We start from the raw sequence: 16105 nt of genomic DNA, 5'->3' as shown, positions 1-16105 counted from the left end.
AATGGCCAAACCTCCTCAGCTGATAATGACAAATCAGATCCTATTTGGGCTTCTGTTTAGGATTCCCAGACATGATGTCCTTCTGCCATGCAGTTAGGGAGAAGAATCTGATTGTACCTACAGAAAACTGCATGTTGCATAACTTCCACAGTGGGAAACAAAACAGTACAAGGAGAAATGGAGACTAACTTCTGTTAAATGAGGAGAAAGCCCTCACTGCTCTGCCATGGCACAATGTTGTAAGAGCTGCTCACTCTGACTATAGAAACTGTCCCCATGTGCTACGACTGCTCAGTAGAAAAGATGACACACCTTTGTTCTGTGACCTGGAGAGACTGATTCTCTGCTTTGTGGTGTCCATCTCCTGAGCTGCTCTCTGCTCTGCTCCCACTGCACTAGCCATCTCTAGAGGATTCACTGCACTATCCTTACTCCTCTCATTCTGCACTATGCCATGTGACCTCGTGCTCCTGCCATCATCCTCAACCAGTTTTTTAGTCACATTTAGTGCTTCTGAAGTGTTGATTGCAAAAAGCTCATCAGCAACTGTGGAGTTTCCACATTCAACCCAATTCTCATTTCCATTACAGGTTGGAACCGGTGGTTCAGCTTTCTCTTCCTCTGGTTCTGCATCATAGAGTTCTGGAGTGAAGTAGATACTCTCATCCTCATCTTCAGCTTCTGCAGACACATTTATTGTTGAAAGTTCAGCTTCCTCTCCTGCTGAGGGAAACTCACTGCAGGGCTCAGCTTGAAGCTGTGGCTTACCAGGACACCCTTCAGCAACTGAGGCCTCAGTCATTTGAACTGAAAAATGAGTTGTTTCCAAACACGGTTCTGGTCCCCTTGGGTTGAGTTCTGCAGTTAATGATTGGCACTGATTTACACTGTCAACAAGTTCACTAGGCCCATCCACATCCTCTTGTTTGCTACCAGCTGTGGACCTGCAGTTCTGGGCTACAGGCAAAGGTGTTGAAGTCAGTGGTTTAGTGCAGCAATTCCCTTCCATACTCTCAGCATTAGTCCAACCATTCTTTTCTTCTCTCTCTATTTTAGCTGTTGGCACTTTGGTTGTGGGGTTCTTATGTTTTCTTCTTTGTTTTGCCTGGTGAGAATGACTCTCTACACTAACTTTCTGGCCACCTGTGAAAAATTACAAAACATGAATTAATTGTCTATGCCTTCCCCACTGCTTAACACTATTTAGCACACCAAAATCACCACAGCTTTAGCAAGTTTGCAGCTGGCTGATGACACTCATTAGGAACAACACAAACAAAAGCCCAGATGTTACAGCTATCTTTGCACAGGAATTGTCTTAATTAAACCACTAGATTAACAGGCACATGTACAGTTAGATATGACTGGATTTTAGATTTGCAATTTCTTATTATGCTCTTATCTTATTCACATCTTTCTTGCCTGAAACGAAGTCATAAGCCCTCCTAAAATTTAGGAATGGGTATTTCCTTGTGGAGCTGTTACTAGAGATCACAGAGCACTGTCTAAACTACAGGTGCAGCTTGAACCAGAGCACTCATCCTGCCATCCTTCTCATCTTTATATGTTTCAAATACATTTTAAATTCTCTTCAGAATTGCCAATGATAAAAGAAACTGATGTGAAAACATTTTTGATGGTGCTACAAACCCATCAAACATTACCAACTGTTTTAAGACAAGCAGATGGAATGACAATTAATTTCAGTCTGTTGAGCACAGCTCACACACATTTGTGAATGATTATCATTTTCCACCAAAGCCCTTCTGTAATCTTAAAACACATTTGTTTCTTCCAAAAAAGAGACAACTTCACATCTCAAATTGCTAATGAAGGTTTTCCACAGGAAATGAACACACTTTGTTTCCCTGCTGCCTGGATGTGACTTGGCTGATTCGCTGCTGCAGGATTAACTGAGTTGATGGTTTTAGTAAAATTACCTTCTGAACGCAAATTTTGCTCTGTACTTTTAGCAGGAACATCTGGTGACAGATGAATAGTTGCCTCGTGTTCAGAGCCTTGTGACAGGTCTTTTGGAGGCACATGGAGGAGTTCACTGTTGTGCTCTGAGGGACAGTCACTGCCTTTCTGGTTCCTTACAGCAAAGGCATGCAGGGACTCAAGGGCATTCTCAAACTTTCTGTGGTGCTCGACTTGCTGACGAATCCACTTAGATAATCCTAAGAAAAAAAAAGAAGTGTCACTACGAAATGATAGCATTTATACCAAGGATTTCCCATCAGTAAATAGCACCTGAATACCATTTTTACATTTATTTAATCAAACACCAACATCGTGAGCACAACTGTTTAGACAATGTTGGAACAGAAGAGTGAGGTTAAAAACTCACTCCCTTGATGCATGGAAGTGTTTTTAAACCCACTTAAATGTTCTTTTAATACCAATTTAAAATGACAACAGAGATTTGATTCTTCTGTGAAGTTTTTTTAGAGAAAGCAATCTTACCAAATCTTGAACACAGATTACTCTATGAAATAATTCTGTTCACTTCAGTAATTAAGCTGTGTTTTCAGTACAGACAGGTCAGAGGAGCAGTTGGACTCCAAGTGCAGCAGCTGAGCTCCACCTGCTGACTCCAGTGGAGCATGGACTGGTCTCCTCAGCTTTGCCCATCCCACCCAAACAGGGCAGGAAAAAAGACAAAACCACATTCCTAAGCATTTCTTTTTTAATTTTCTTTTTTTTAACTTAGTGTCCATCACCTGTTTTATTTTATCTGCAGTTATTTCTTCCCAGCACAAAACCACAGAAAATCCTTTTTGCATACTTGGTGGTTCAATTTGTGCTCACTGGATGTATTTTATTATGACTTTTCCTACTCACCTGTGTTTATACAAACATATTTATCTAATCATGAGTTTTCACTATGTATAACATTAGGAGCTTCCCCAGAGAGATATTTACAGCTTACCAATTATGTATTTGTTTGGGTTGTTCTGGAACCGATCGTCAACTAAAATGAGAGCACCCCAGTCATTCCTGTGCCTGATGCACCTACAAAGGAGCAGCAAAAAAAAGAGTGTGTGTGTAATTAGAGGGCACAGAGTAAGAATCCACGGGGATCAGGCAACAGGGATTGCAGTGAGTCAGCTGGAAAATGCGAAATTATACACGAAATGCTACTGTATGCACCAAAAAGTGTTATGGATGTCATGGAAGCTTCATTTTCCTTCAGTTGTTCAATTTACTGTGTAAAACAGTTCAATTAAAAAAAACCCACAGGTTATTCCTAACTCTCTTTAGTAAGGGAATGGTTTCATAGTGTGTCAAGGGGTTGGGATGGAGCTTAGAGATCCTCCAGCCCCAACCCCTGCCCTGGGCAGGGACATCTCCCACCAGAGCAGGTTGCTCAAGGCTTTACCAACCTGGAATAAACACTGCCAGGGTTGGGGCAGCCACAGACTCCCTGGGCAACCTGTGCCACTGTCTCACCACCCTCACAGGGAAAAACTTCCTAATACCTAATCTAACTTTCCCTCTTTAAATTTCTCCCCATTCCTCCTTGTCCTGTTGTCCCTGCAGCTCCTAACCCAGGGTCACTCTGCAGCTTCCCTGAGCCCCTTCAGCTCCTGGAAGGTGCTCTGAGATCCCTACATGAATGAATGATGCTACAGATCAAATAGTGTTGACTTCCTAATTCAGCTGTGAGAGGCCTACAGAAAGCATCTAATAGTACTTTCTCATGTGTTGATATTATCTTTAGCATTATTTGGATTTCTATGCTGCCTGCCAGAAAAAAATCATTAGAGAACAGTGAAAATATACATAAAATATGGAAAAGAATCTGTCAGTAATAGCTCAGGATTATTTTCCCCATGGTATAAGGAGTTTTATGTACATTTTTTTGAAGCTGATGTTTACAAATGCACATGAAAGCACAAGTGTTTCTGTATCAGGACCTCAGACTGGAGTGACCAGGCTGGTTCTCCACAAAAGTATTTATTTTATTTCAATCTCTCAGTGACAAGAAAAGCTACCAAAAATCTGTAAGAAATAGATTTCTTCCAACTTCTCACTTTTTCATACTGCATAGAATGGAACAGCACTAAATTTCTGCACACAGTTGACACATTTACATCAGGAGGGAAGTCAGTTGTCTCCATTTCAGACCAGGGTAATTCCAGTCAATCGATAAATTAGACAATAATCAATTTCCACTAAAACCAGATTGAAGTTGAAACTTCTTTCACAATGACAAAACTTCAGATTAATTTCTTACTATTAGCCTCCCACAACTCTGAGATTTTTTCTGAAGCAATTTTCACTAATGCTCTTGTATTCCAAAGCAGAATCAAACCTGTAAACAAAATCCACAATGAGATTTTACTAATGTTACTATTTCTCTCCATTTTCTGTCATCATATTTTTATTGGGTCTAATTCAGACAACAAGAGTCTTCCAGCTGATGTTTCTCATCAATAAATCTGTGTCTGTACCTCTCTGTGTGTCCATGACTGATTCAAGGCATCTGTGATGGATATGGATGACAGAGTTAAAATCTTTATGTAGATGATAAATTTTGTTGGAGAAGGATGAATTAATTCTAGCCTGTTAATAAAATTTGGGGGAATTTTTCCATCCAGGAAAGGCAGCTGTACCACTTCTTCTATATGTGGAAAGAGATCAGTGAGCACAATAATTGAATTGACCTTTTGCAAAGGTCTGAAAACCCCTCTGCTATTTCTCCCTTTCAAAAATACTTGTAGGCTAAACATCAAGCAACTGTTCTGAGCCCACTGAGAGTGTGAACAATTAGTGCATCTGAAAGGACCCAAGAATTTTCCTTTGGTTTAGAAGCTTAAGAACTATTTGTCTCTGCTAATGTTTTCCTTTCTGGATATCTGCACTACAGGCAATGAAAGTGCAACCAAACTGAAGTGGATTCTGAAGGCAAAACAAACACTCTGAAATATAACAATGCTCAGATGCACAATAGGCTGAAAACCAAAGAGCTTCCAGGGCAGAACAGGCTAAAAACAAGAGTTACCAGCACAGAGCAGCTGGAGACAATTTCTGCAATATGAGGATTTTTGCCTTATTTCTCCCCTTTGTGTTAACAGTGAGGAATTAATCCTCAAAAATTTCACAAAGCAATTCTACAAATACATCTATTTTTAATTCTGTTGAGTTTATCTCACCTTCCCAGGGCTTGGTTGAGAGCTCTATAAGCTTGAATTTCATACCACTGACTCCCTGATAAAAGGCCTCTTGTACTTTTGTGCTGGTCATTGTATTTCCTCTTTAATTCAACCTAAGGAAGAAATCATAAAACATTGGTGTTATTAATGATGTCGAAAAGGAAAGACTCTAAAAGTGGAAAACAAGCAAACATTGATCAAATAGGAGAATATATCAAGTGTGTTTCAGTATCTCAACTCTATATTTTGCATACTAACCACTCCTGGCTTGTACCCTTATAAAATTAATCTTAGAAATGATCTGTTCTGATAGTTTCAATCTAATGACAAGCACCACACACACACATACAAATCTCTGTGCCAGCAAGGGAAAGATAAGCTGTTCACACAGGGCAAAAAAACCCCAGATACAAGTAGATGGACTCCAGACCACAGTTTGGTTGGCTCACCTGAAAGGAAATGACACAATGAAGATCTCTATCCTTCCCTTTATCATGAACACTGAATCCTAGGCTGCTGCTGGGCCCAGACTATGCTTTTCCCAAGGGAGGGTAAAGCAAATATCATAGAATCATAGAACCAACCAGGTTGGAAAAGACCTCCAAGATCATCGAGTCCAACCCTACTGTGGTCACTAGCCCATGGCACTAGGTGCCACATCCAGTCTCAGCTTGAAAACCTCCAGGGATGGTGAATCCACCACCTCCCTGGGCAGCACATTCCAATGCCTGAGCACCCTCTCCAAAAAAATCTTATTAGAGATAGAGTGGCCTCTCCAAAGTATCAGAACCAGATACCAACCCTAATTCCTAGCTTGGCATCACCTTTTGTGGTCAGGAAAGATTTCCCTGGCTAAGGAGGAGCAAGGGCAGCAGCTAAGGCTTGTAGGCCATGGGTTAGTGCAAGGCAGAGAGGAGCACGTTCCCCTGTTCTAAAAACACTCTCCCAGCTGTTTCAAAAGCAGAGCTGGAATCAGCTGCAAAAGAAATCTGCCTCCCCTTCCCAATCACACGGATAACTACACGTACAAAGCTCTGACTTGGACCACCAATTTGCATTTGAACTACACTGCTCCAACACATATCCACAGGATTCATTGCTGTTAGTCACAGAGGAGGTCTGAATTTTATTTTTTTTTTTTAAACAAACATAAAACTACAGGAAAAAGGGTCTTTGCATTGCTCTTTTGTACAGTATTAACCTTTCTAAACTGACAAGTGAAAGGACACGCTTCAGGAGAGAAACCAGCAGACTTCTAACCTCTTCTGACAGGTAACTTGCATTTGGATAAGAAATTTTATTTTTTGTACTTATGCCCTTTGAATTGCCTGTCAAATTTACAAATTCAATCTTTACAGCCAGAAAGTAAATTCAGTTTGATTTCACAGATTTAATATTTGCTCCAGTCACTCAGAATTTATTGACTGGCAGGTGAGGTTTCCTTTGTCATTTTCCAAACGGAAGATGATTCCTTCTGAACAGTTTATGAACACTAAAACCACTCCTTAAGAAGGAATTTGGGTATATCTGTGCATTTCTACACATGGAAATAGTACCTGGAGAAACAAAAGGGTATTCCTCACTATTGGAAATGAGGGAGGATGCTGGAAAATTCACTGAAGTTGTTAGAACATAACCAATGGCAATAATATGCTCCTGTACAAATCCTGCACATTTGTCCTCTAGTCCTGGTAAGTTTTATAACCATTTTCTCTTGTGAAGAATTTGTTAGCACTAAGATTTTGGCCAATTGGAACAGATGTATCTTTATAAGTCTCCTACTTTGCTAACAAACTGTTCAAAACACTAACAGAATAACTAGCCATGTGTCTTATGCTGAAAAAAAATCATGATATTTTTAATTATGTGCATCAAATCCACAGAAGTAACAGCAGAATGCAAAGCAGTGAGGTCTGCTCAATAAAATACATCACTTTTACATCCTTCTAATAGATATTAGCACTGTGTGTTTACTGCTTGTGCCATTTCATTGCCCAAATTATACAGCCCCCCAAATTCTCCTGGTCCCAATGTGTGATGCACCTTGCAAACTTCCCTTTCCCACTTCCATTCTAAAAGGGTTAACAGCAAATAAACCTTCTGTTTTCTCACTTAAATGATCACGTCTCAGCAGGAGATGACAAGTTACATTGCTGAGAGTTCAGCTTTCATCCGGAGCCTGCTGAAGGTAAAAGGGCAGAGCATGTCATTTTAATGCAATCAGAATCTATTTCATTGTATAACTCCTGCATTACCAACCATCAAATCAACGCCCGATTCAAAATGACATGTTACATATGTGAAAAAGCCACTCTCTCCTGCTAGCAAATATCCTAAATGTGCAGCAAACCACAGGCTAGAAGGGATTAGTTAAAATGTCAAAAGACAGCCTTTTACTTCTACCTGTTCATCCTTAAAAACATACTCCTAGCTATCAGGCATGCTTTACAGACAAATAGCTTCGGCAGGCAGCAGCACGAGGCCTGTGGCAAGCTCTGCCATCCTGTAGCTGTCAGACAGATTAGGCTTTGATCTATCTGGGAGGTCATGGTCACATCCACATTAGCTGAAGTCGAACAACATTATACCTGCTAACTGCTCCTTCTTGTAATGCTTAATTACCTCGACATCTTTCACTCAGGAATATTAACTGAGAAACAGCAGCTAAGAAAGAAATGCCATGAACAAATGTTTGGGGTTTTTTTTTATGGCTTGGGAAAATGTTTTCAGGCAGTTTTTGCTATGATTCGAAAGAATTTTTGGGTGTATTTTTGAATCGAAATCAGCAATACAAGTTTTTTCTTCAATGCCAACAACAACGTTAAACAACATTTGGGATATTAGATTGTAAGTGTTTGATGAAACACCAAGAAAAAGTTACCTATGGTAACATTCCTTCACCTAAAGAAATTCAGACTTATTTAAGGGAGCCTACAAGGGATCCAGAGAGGGACTCTGTGTTAGGAACTGCAGTGAGAGGACAAGGGGAAATGGGTTCAAACTGAAGAGGGAAAGTCCAGGTTGGATGTGAGAAAAAGGTTTTTACTCTCAGGGTGGTGAGACACCGGCATAGGTTGCCCAGGGCATTAGTTTTTAAGGCCAGGCTGGATGAGCCTTGAGCAACCTGATCTAGTGAGGAGCTGTCCCTGCCCAGGGCAGGGGGTTGGGACTAGATGATCTCTAAGGTCCATTCCAACCCCTAAATTCTATGATTCTATGATTCAGGATTCCAGTGGTATATAAATACATAAAGGGATTCATATTGTGATGCCCATGGACTGTATCAGTTAGTTCATGGCATGAGCTGAGAGGACTAACTCCAATTAGAGCTTGTTTTTGACCCCCAAAACATTCAAATCCACACACAAAACCATTTGCCTTTTTAGGAACACACCAGGCTGAGGCAGATTTATCCCAAAGTAACACATGGCTGTGTTTAACAGCAAGGGATACACATATCAATCTTTTATGAACCATTTGTTCCTACAGAAAAACTAATCAGAATGCTGCAAATTGTAAATTGGTCAGTGCCAGTACCACAAAAGGAGGGCTGAATGGGCTAAGCCACAGGATAAATTCTTCAATTTGAGGCAATTTAAATCAGCAAAATAAACTGTGTTTGGTTTTAGTTCCTCTGGCAAAGTTCTGATATTTTTTCTAATGCATTACTTAACCAAAGGCAGTGCAATACTTTGCTTTTTTAAAACAACAGAAATCCATGGGTGCAATGGCAACTCTGTGAGGAGTTACCCTGAACTGATCTCAATCTGCATTTCTCTGCACATCAGCACTTGGCAGTGTGTGACAGCTCAGGTTAAAGGAGAGACAACTGCAGTAAAGCAAATAAAGTTGGACCTGTGGCAGTGCATGCACATATGTGCAGGTGGAACACCAACCATGCCCTTCCCTCCCCACGCTCTCCTCCATGGAAATAAAAGTCAGAAAATGGATATAAATGTTCTCTGGCATCCCATGGACTTGTTTCTCTGGTTTTATGAGAGGAAAACTACTAATGAAAACAAAGCCCATTGCTCACATCATCCAAAAATTTTTTAAAAGCCACATTCATGTTTAACATGTACTAATTCTCCACTTCTTAAAAACAAACAAGCAGAAAAAATACCAGGTGGTCACTCCCCACTTCCATCCCCAAAAAAGACATAAAAATGTTTTTTAAGCAAATCTCCCGTCCTAAAAATCTCCTGTGTCCGCTTAGAGTCTCTGATCCACCTGAAATAGCAATGATTACCATTCTTCAGGAACACACTTGCCATCTACTTTCCTCCTGACAAACGCCAAGGAATCATAAAAGTTGCTAAGTGCAGGAAAGTAAAAGACATGAAAACCCATTTCTCTTTTACATCTGAAAATTCTTAAATAGAAACAGCATTCGACAGTGCAGCATTTAACTTTGCTCCTCACTTCAAAAGCAGGAACAAATCTGTGAGGTTTAGGGCAAATAATGCAAGTGTAAAGACCTGGGTGAGGCACAGAACAAGCTTCAAACATCCTCACTCCTCAGCAGACCAAAGCTGTGTCCAAATACAATGTCTGAAGTTATTGGCCCACAGGAAAAAGATATTCTGGCAGGAGTTTAAATGCTCCAAGTGCAATGGCAATACACAAAACAGTATGAAATAAGAAAATGCTGATTAGCTATTTTTTATCAAACTAGATTCTGGATAATACAATCATTTCTTAAGGCCATTCTAACCATCTCATATATCTAAATATGGTCTCAAATACAACACTTCTCTGCTTTCACATCTAAAAATGCTGCACTTCCTTAAAAAAGCAATAACACAACCCCCAAACTGTGAGCACAGCAATATACTCTGAGACATGATCAATACTTTGTACTGCACAATTATCATCAGGATGTTCTGTTACACAGAAATAATTCAGGTGACCTTTTCTGCCTGAAAATTTCTATGTGCACTTGGAAAATTTGCCTTCCTTGGATAACACTGACTTAGATAAGGAAACAACATCCCTGCAGCTCTAGATTTCAGACTGCTGCATGGAAACAGGGGATGTGGAAAGATATTGGGCATCTGTGGGATCAAAACGAAATGTGAAGGAAAAGATAAGCAACACTAGAAAAAGTTGCTGAAATAGGAAAAAAAAAGTCACAAAAGTGGTAAATGAGAATGTATATATGGAAAAGCAATGCTGGGTTGGTTCTCCATAACCCAAAAGTTTAAATATGAAATATGGAATCATATTATGTCAAGGGGTTGGAATGGAGCTTGGAGATCATCCAACCCCAACCCCTGCCCTGGGCAGGGACATCTCCCACCAGAGCAGATTGTTCAAGGTTGTATCCAACCTGGAATAAACACTGCCAGGGTTGGGGCAGCCACAGCCTCCCTGGACACCCTGTGCCAGTCTCACCACCCTCACAGGGAAAAACATCCTAATATCTAACTTAACTTTCTGCTCTTTCAATTTGCACCCATTGCCCCTTGTCCTGTCCCTGCAGCTCCTAACACACAGTCCCTCTCTCACATATATATCTACATAAAAGAACAGCCAAACAACCCACAGCAAAGTCCATCAGATCCTACCAACTGGGCAGAACCATCTTCTGGGGCAGCAAACCAGCACCTTTGGCTTCTTGCAAAGCTGTTTCTCTTAGTCTGAACTCACCAGGTATTTTATGACCAAATGCTTCCCCAGGATTCTCACTCAATCCCAGTGTCAGAAGGATGGGAAGCTTATGTAATGTTGCAACCAGTGAACACTTTTAGTATTGTCAACTACACCGTGTGGCAGCTCCGAGATCTGAAGTTTGCCGGTTTGACAAATCTCGTAGCACATCCACCCCAGGCCCATCTACTCATCTCAGCCTTGTAGGCTTGGAGGGACTGTGAACAAGTGACTTGATTAAAATCTAATGCAACCAAAACTCTCCTCTGAAGAGAAAATTCAATCCATTTGCAGTGAAGCAGAAGTGAAAAAAATCAAACAGCTTCCCTTGAGGTCCAACACTGCTGCCTGAGCTCGGTGAGGGAAGTGTAAGTGTCAGTCAGGCCTACAAATCCCCAAGGTGAGAGCTTCACTTTTAAAGCTTTCAACAGACTTTGACAGGAAAGTAAAAACTTAAAGGTCACCACTACTTGCTAAGGACAAGATAAACACAAGAAAATCACTTGGAAATTTTTTATGGATCAGAAAAGTAAACTCTTAAACGTGAAGGAAAAGTTTTGATTTGCTGGATTATTTATCCAAAGGCTTCACTTCTGGATATATTCAGGGATGATTCCGGTGATCTGTGCCAACATATTGACATTAGCCTCGTACCAGCAGAGGAGAAATGCCATCCACTAGTCCTACATCTTACACTGCACTCACATGGTACTGTCCTTAGCTGTATTCCACAGCATTTGGCAGCTACTCCACAAATAAAACCTCTAAAATCATTTTTTTTTCTGAATTGACACAAATTCTCTTGGAAATCCAATAAATAATACCCCACAAAAGAGGTAAAAATACTCAAAACTTACTACTTCAGGATTAAAAGGATGCTGAGTTTCTTCAGCATAACGGTGACTATGCTTGACAGAAATGCTTTTCTGTTCCCCACTTTACACATGCATTTTTTTTCACAGTACTGGAATGAAGAAGGAAGTAAAAAAGTCTTATATCTCTAAAATGATTCTTAATTTCATGGGGAATTTTCAGCTTCTACTAAAGACAAACACAGCAATGACCTTCCCATAAAACATACAAGATTTTTTTTCCTCATTTTCTATACCAGTTTGCCCATACTGTTTTATTAAGAACTGAAAATATGCAAAGCTAAAATGAAATGAATACAGTGCAGGGGATATTTCTCAGCTCTGGTTAAGCATCTAAAACACCAATAATTTCCTTAGAAATCTTTCTTTTCCTAGAATACACAAAAAGAGAAATTAATTATTTCAGCAAACCAATTTATGTAGCGCAAGATTCTTTCTCCTTTCAATGGAGAAAAAGCACAGAGGCTTAAAAACTGCCACAAGGACTAGAAATTCACTTAAATCTCTGGAAAAATGCCATTCTTCTGAAAGGATAGAAATACCTCAGTTTGATGAGCCCTCGAGAAAGGAAGAAGAAACTTCAGCCAGAGCTGCAAACTCTGTGTGTCATTAAGTTACACAGAACCCTGGAAAAGGTAATTGAAGTGATGTGTTCCATCATGTTACAAATTCTGCTACAGGAAACAACAAAGAAAATCTTCACCCTGTAGCAGCCAAGGGAAGTAACTCCCATCATTGGCAAAATCACCAATGTCACTGCCCAGATCCCTCAGTCTTATCAAGTTTATTTTCCTTGCACATCTACTGATGTAAAAGAGTTTGACTGCATTTTCCTCTGTATTTCGGTCAAGTTCTCTTGGCTGTTCCATGATTAATACACTCTCCTGTCCCAGGATCAAAAGCATCTGGAAAGGTGGAAGTGCAGAAATGCTCTGTGGGAAGGAGAGCTTAGTGCCTGCACTTCAGAGCTGCCCATTATCAACATTGCAGAGCGAGTGGCTTTATTTTCAGGTCCCCAAGGTAAGAACAGTAAATTATGACTTGAACTAAACAAGTCACACTTGGCTCCAAAATCAGATTTTCCTACCTCTAGTTTCAGGTCCCAGAGGTGGGCAGAGGAAATCCTGGTCACAGCCAAAGAAGTAATTTTTGGCTCTGAAATAAATTTTCCTCCTTTCCTCGAGCCAAACTCTACCATTGAGAGTACCAAGAGCTTTAAGCAATACTTGAACATTTCTTTTATATTATTTTGCTTTAGCAACCTGACTCTTCAGCAATATGAAACTGCTCTCAGTAACACAGAATTAGGGGTTTGGCCTCTTCCTTAAATCAGTCTTGGTTTTTATCAAAGGCACTTCTGAGCCTGAATCATTTCTTGCTCCTTTACACTGACAAAGAGCTTTAGACTCTTCTCTTTGTGAATGGGAGTGAACCTAAGACACAGCATGCCTGAAATGGTTAAGTGAAATGAAATTATGCTCTTTAAAGCCTGTACAGGAAACACTGTAAATCACAGAAGCACAGTTACTTGCCATTTGGTACCAGAAGTTGTGGCATCTATTTAGCACAAACCTATGGAGAAACTAAAATTGGCTGTTACACATCACACTTGACAAGGAGTTTCTTGCTCAAGACTGATGTCTGGATCAAAAACGCTCCACACTTCAAAATACCTAAGAGGAGTTAATTAACAGTATGTCAGCATCAGAGAACATGTCTGTGGGATTACACATCTCTTTCTGCCACGTTATTTATGTGCTCTAATATTGCAGCTTACTGTTACTCCATCCACTTACAAATCATAAAACATATTTAGAAAGCAGGTTGATCACAGACAAGTCATATTAGTGGAGATGAGCCAACATCAAGCTGCCAACATAAAATATTGCTCTCCAAAGGTACAATTCTCCAAACCCCTGTGGCTGTGCACAGTCCTAGAAGCCTTAAAGGGATTACTCACACAAGTAAGAGCTCTGTGCAGGAGTAAGGGGTTATGGAATTGAGGCTTAGGGGGACTGTTATTAACCCAAAAGGCAGACATTCCAGTGTATTTTCATGGAGAGGCTGAGCACTTCTTAGTGATTTAAACCAATCCCAGAAGTATATAACTCATGGATATTCCAAGGGAATTGTTAATCACTTGCATTTCCTATTTTTAAAGGAATGTCATTGTTAATCATCTTATCAGTTTCTTCCTCTGTACCTGTACTGAGCACCTACTGCTCTGTAAGAGCCACAGATGTTCCTGTGCTCACAGTTCTGTGTCTCTGTCAGTCTAACCTGACTTGTGTCACTGTGTTGTGCATTTCATGTCTGCTGCAAACTCAAGCTCCTCCAGGGCTTAGCCAGTTTGCCTACAAAATCCACAGAAACACTAACCAGCTACATCAGAAAAGCAAACGTAACTATTCTGTACATTTTAACTGTTTCATTTGGGAATCCCAAGTCCTTCACTGAGCTGACACACTGCTGGAAAAGATGCTTAATCCTCCCAATTTCCTTAGTATCTCTCCTTATGTTTCTAGAAATCTTCCAACTCATGTTATTCAGTGACTCTCCTCCACTCTATCCTTCATGCAACTCAGCTGGTGAAAGGAACGTGCATTAATCTGGAATTTTTTGGGGGGATCTGACAAACCTAAAGCCTTGGGCAAAACAAAACACAGTTTAAAGACACACTTAGAACAAACCCCATTTCCTCCAGCATTCTGCCAGGAGCACTGCCCTGCAGATCTGATGCTGAGAGACTGCTGCCTGCCCTTCTCTCATCCACAATTGATCACTGCAGTGCTTTGTGCATTCCCAGCTCGAAATACACACACTCAAACCTTTCACTGCTTGCAATTTGGCAGCTACTGTTTCTACCCCTGCTAAAAAATTTAGAGGCTTTCTTCAGCCTAATTAAGAAAAACAGATGACCACAACAGTGATTGGTTTAATTTAGTTATCAGAATGTGCTGTAGTGCCTGAGGTTCTGTGATATGACATGTTTGGTTGAACTCAAGGTAAAAATCAAACACAGTATTTTAACCTTCAGGAACATAATCCACTGTGAAGATAATTCATCCATGGCACATTCTTCTCAATTAGAAACCAAAACTACTGACTTTCAGGAAATCATTTGGAATAAATTGTGAAGTTCCAGCCATACTACACACCAAGGGGTTCCAAAATCTCATGTCAGCATATGCTCCTAAAACAAAACATTGCCAGCTCCAGGAGGAGTGCTGAATATTCTGTGAATGTAAATGTTTTTCTACTACAGTGCAGTGTATTATACCTCAGTAAGACAAAAAATGTTGTGGCTGAATAAGTGCTCCAAGGAATTATGCAAACATTGGAAGAACTTTGCACTAGGCACCACTAACACAACCTTCCTGGTCGTTATAGGATGTGGGTTTTTTCCAGCAAGGCTGGAATTAGGCACACACTGCAGACAACAAAGAAGTCTTTGGTCATTCACTTAAGCTCAAAACACATCTCTAAACCCAAAGCTGAGTCTGTTTGGCCTTTCAAGTGCAAACCTATGATTTTCTTGTTTGATTTGGCATCGCTCAGAACCAGAATTCAGCTGCTCCTGGTGTTTATTTATTCTGGGATACTTCACTTTGTTTCTGAGCTTCACAAAATAGTCCCCAAGAGTTCTAAAAGGAACACAGAAGACAGAGAGCAGTGACAGTGGCTATGACCAGCAACTGGGTGACTCCCTAAGTGGATGCACAGGCCACTAGAAACAAATAGTATCACAAATTAGCCAACACTAAATGTTCTTTTTCATCAAGGAGAAAGTCTAGAAAACCACTTTTCCATATTCATTGGCTTTCTTTGCCTTTCTGACTGCCTGGCTTAGGCTATGAAGTGCCTACTCTAATGGAACATCATCTGTCTGTCAGATCTGTTGAAGCCAAAGGAAAGGAAGTGTTGATGTGGGCAATTACACAGCAGTGCAAGCAACAGGATGCTGCTTTCACCACCTCCTGAAAACCACAAATAGTTACAAATTTATTTGGCTGGAGGCACATCAAAATACTATTTTTAGAAGGCACTTACAAGTTTTTGCCCAAAGTTACGTGAAGTTTGAATTTTCAAAATAGTAACATCTTCAGTATCCAGGAAGAGGTTATGCTATGGCATAAATTTATGCCTCAAAACTGCAAGCTAATAAAGCAGCACAAGCTTGGAAAAGGTTTACAGTTCCACACTCTAAGTGGGAAGTGTCACACACATAGTTACATCAAAGGTGATTCACTGCAATCAATAATGGCCTAGTGTGTGATCATTACTGCCACATGATGCTATCATTTTACACTATAACTACCTTTTCCTTCCACCTGAAACAACCTGATTGCTTTATTTAAAGCAGGATTTTCCTAGCATTTATCCTAGCCCTTCCCAACCAAACACCTCACCACAGGAAGTACCTTC

At 40.3% G+C, this 16105-nt stretch overlaps 1 protein-coding gene across 1 annotated transcript in view; it reads right to left on the bottom strand.

Moving 5' to 3' along the window:
- Positions 1-259: 259 nt before the first annotated feature.
- Positions 260-16105, bottom strand: part of BRIP1 (BRCA1 interacting protein C-terminal helicase 1) — a 48978-nt gene continuing 33132 nt past the window's right edge. Inside the window, exons 16-19 of the mRNA XM_009078614.1 lie at positions 5160-5272; positions 2933-3015; positions 1887-2180; positions 260-1143 (exon numbers count right to left, since the gene is read on the bottom strand). Of these exons, the coding sequence (XP_009076862.1) occupies positions 260-1143; positions 1887-2180; positions 2933-3015; positions 5160-5272 (1374 nt within the window). The remainder of the gene's footprint in view (positions 1144-1886; positions 2181-2932; positions 3016-5159; positions 5273-16105) is intronic.

Source organism: Acanthisitta chloris, unplaced genomic scaffold (assembly GCF_000695815.1).
Source record: "Acanthisitta chloris isolate BGI_N310 unplaced genomic scaffold, ASM69581v1 scaffold32287, whole genome shotgun sequence".
In the NCBI taxonomy this organism is placed as follows: Eukaryota; Metazoa; Chordata; class Aves; order Passeriformes; family Acanthisittidae; genus Acanthisitta; species Acanthisitta chloris.
The sequence above is the reverse complement of the archived record's forward strand: the minus strand, read 5'-3'. Positions and strand labels throughout refer to the sequence as shown.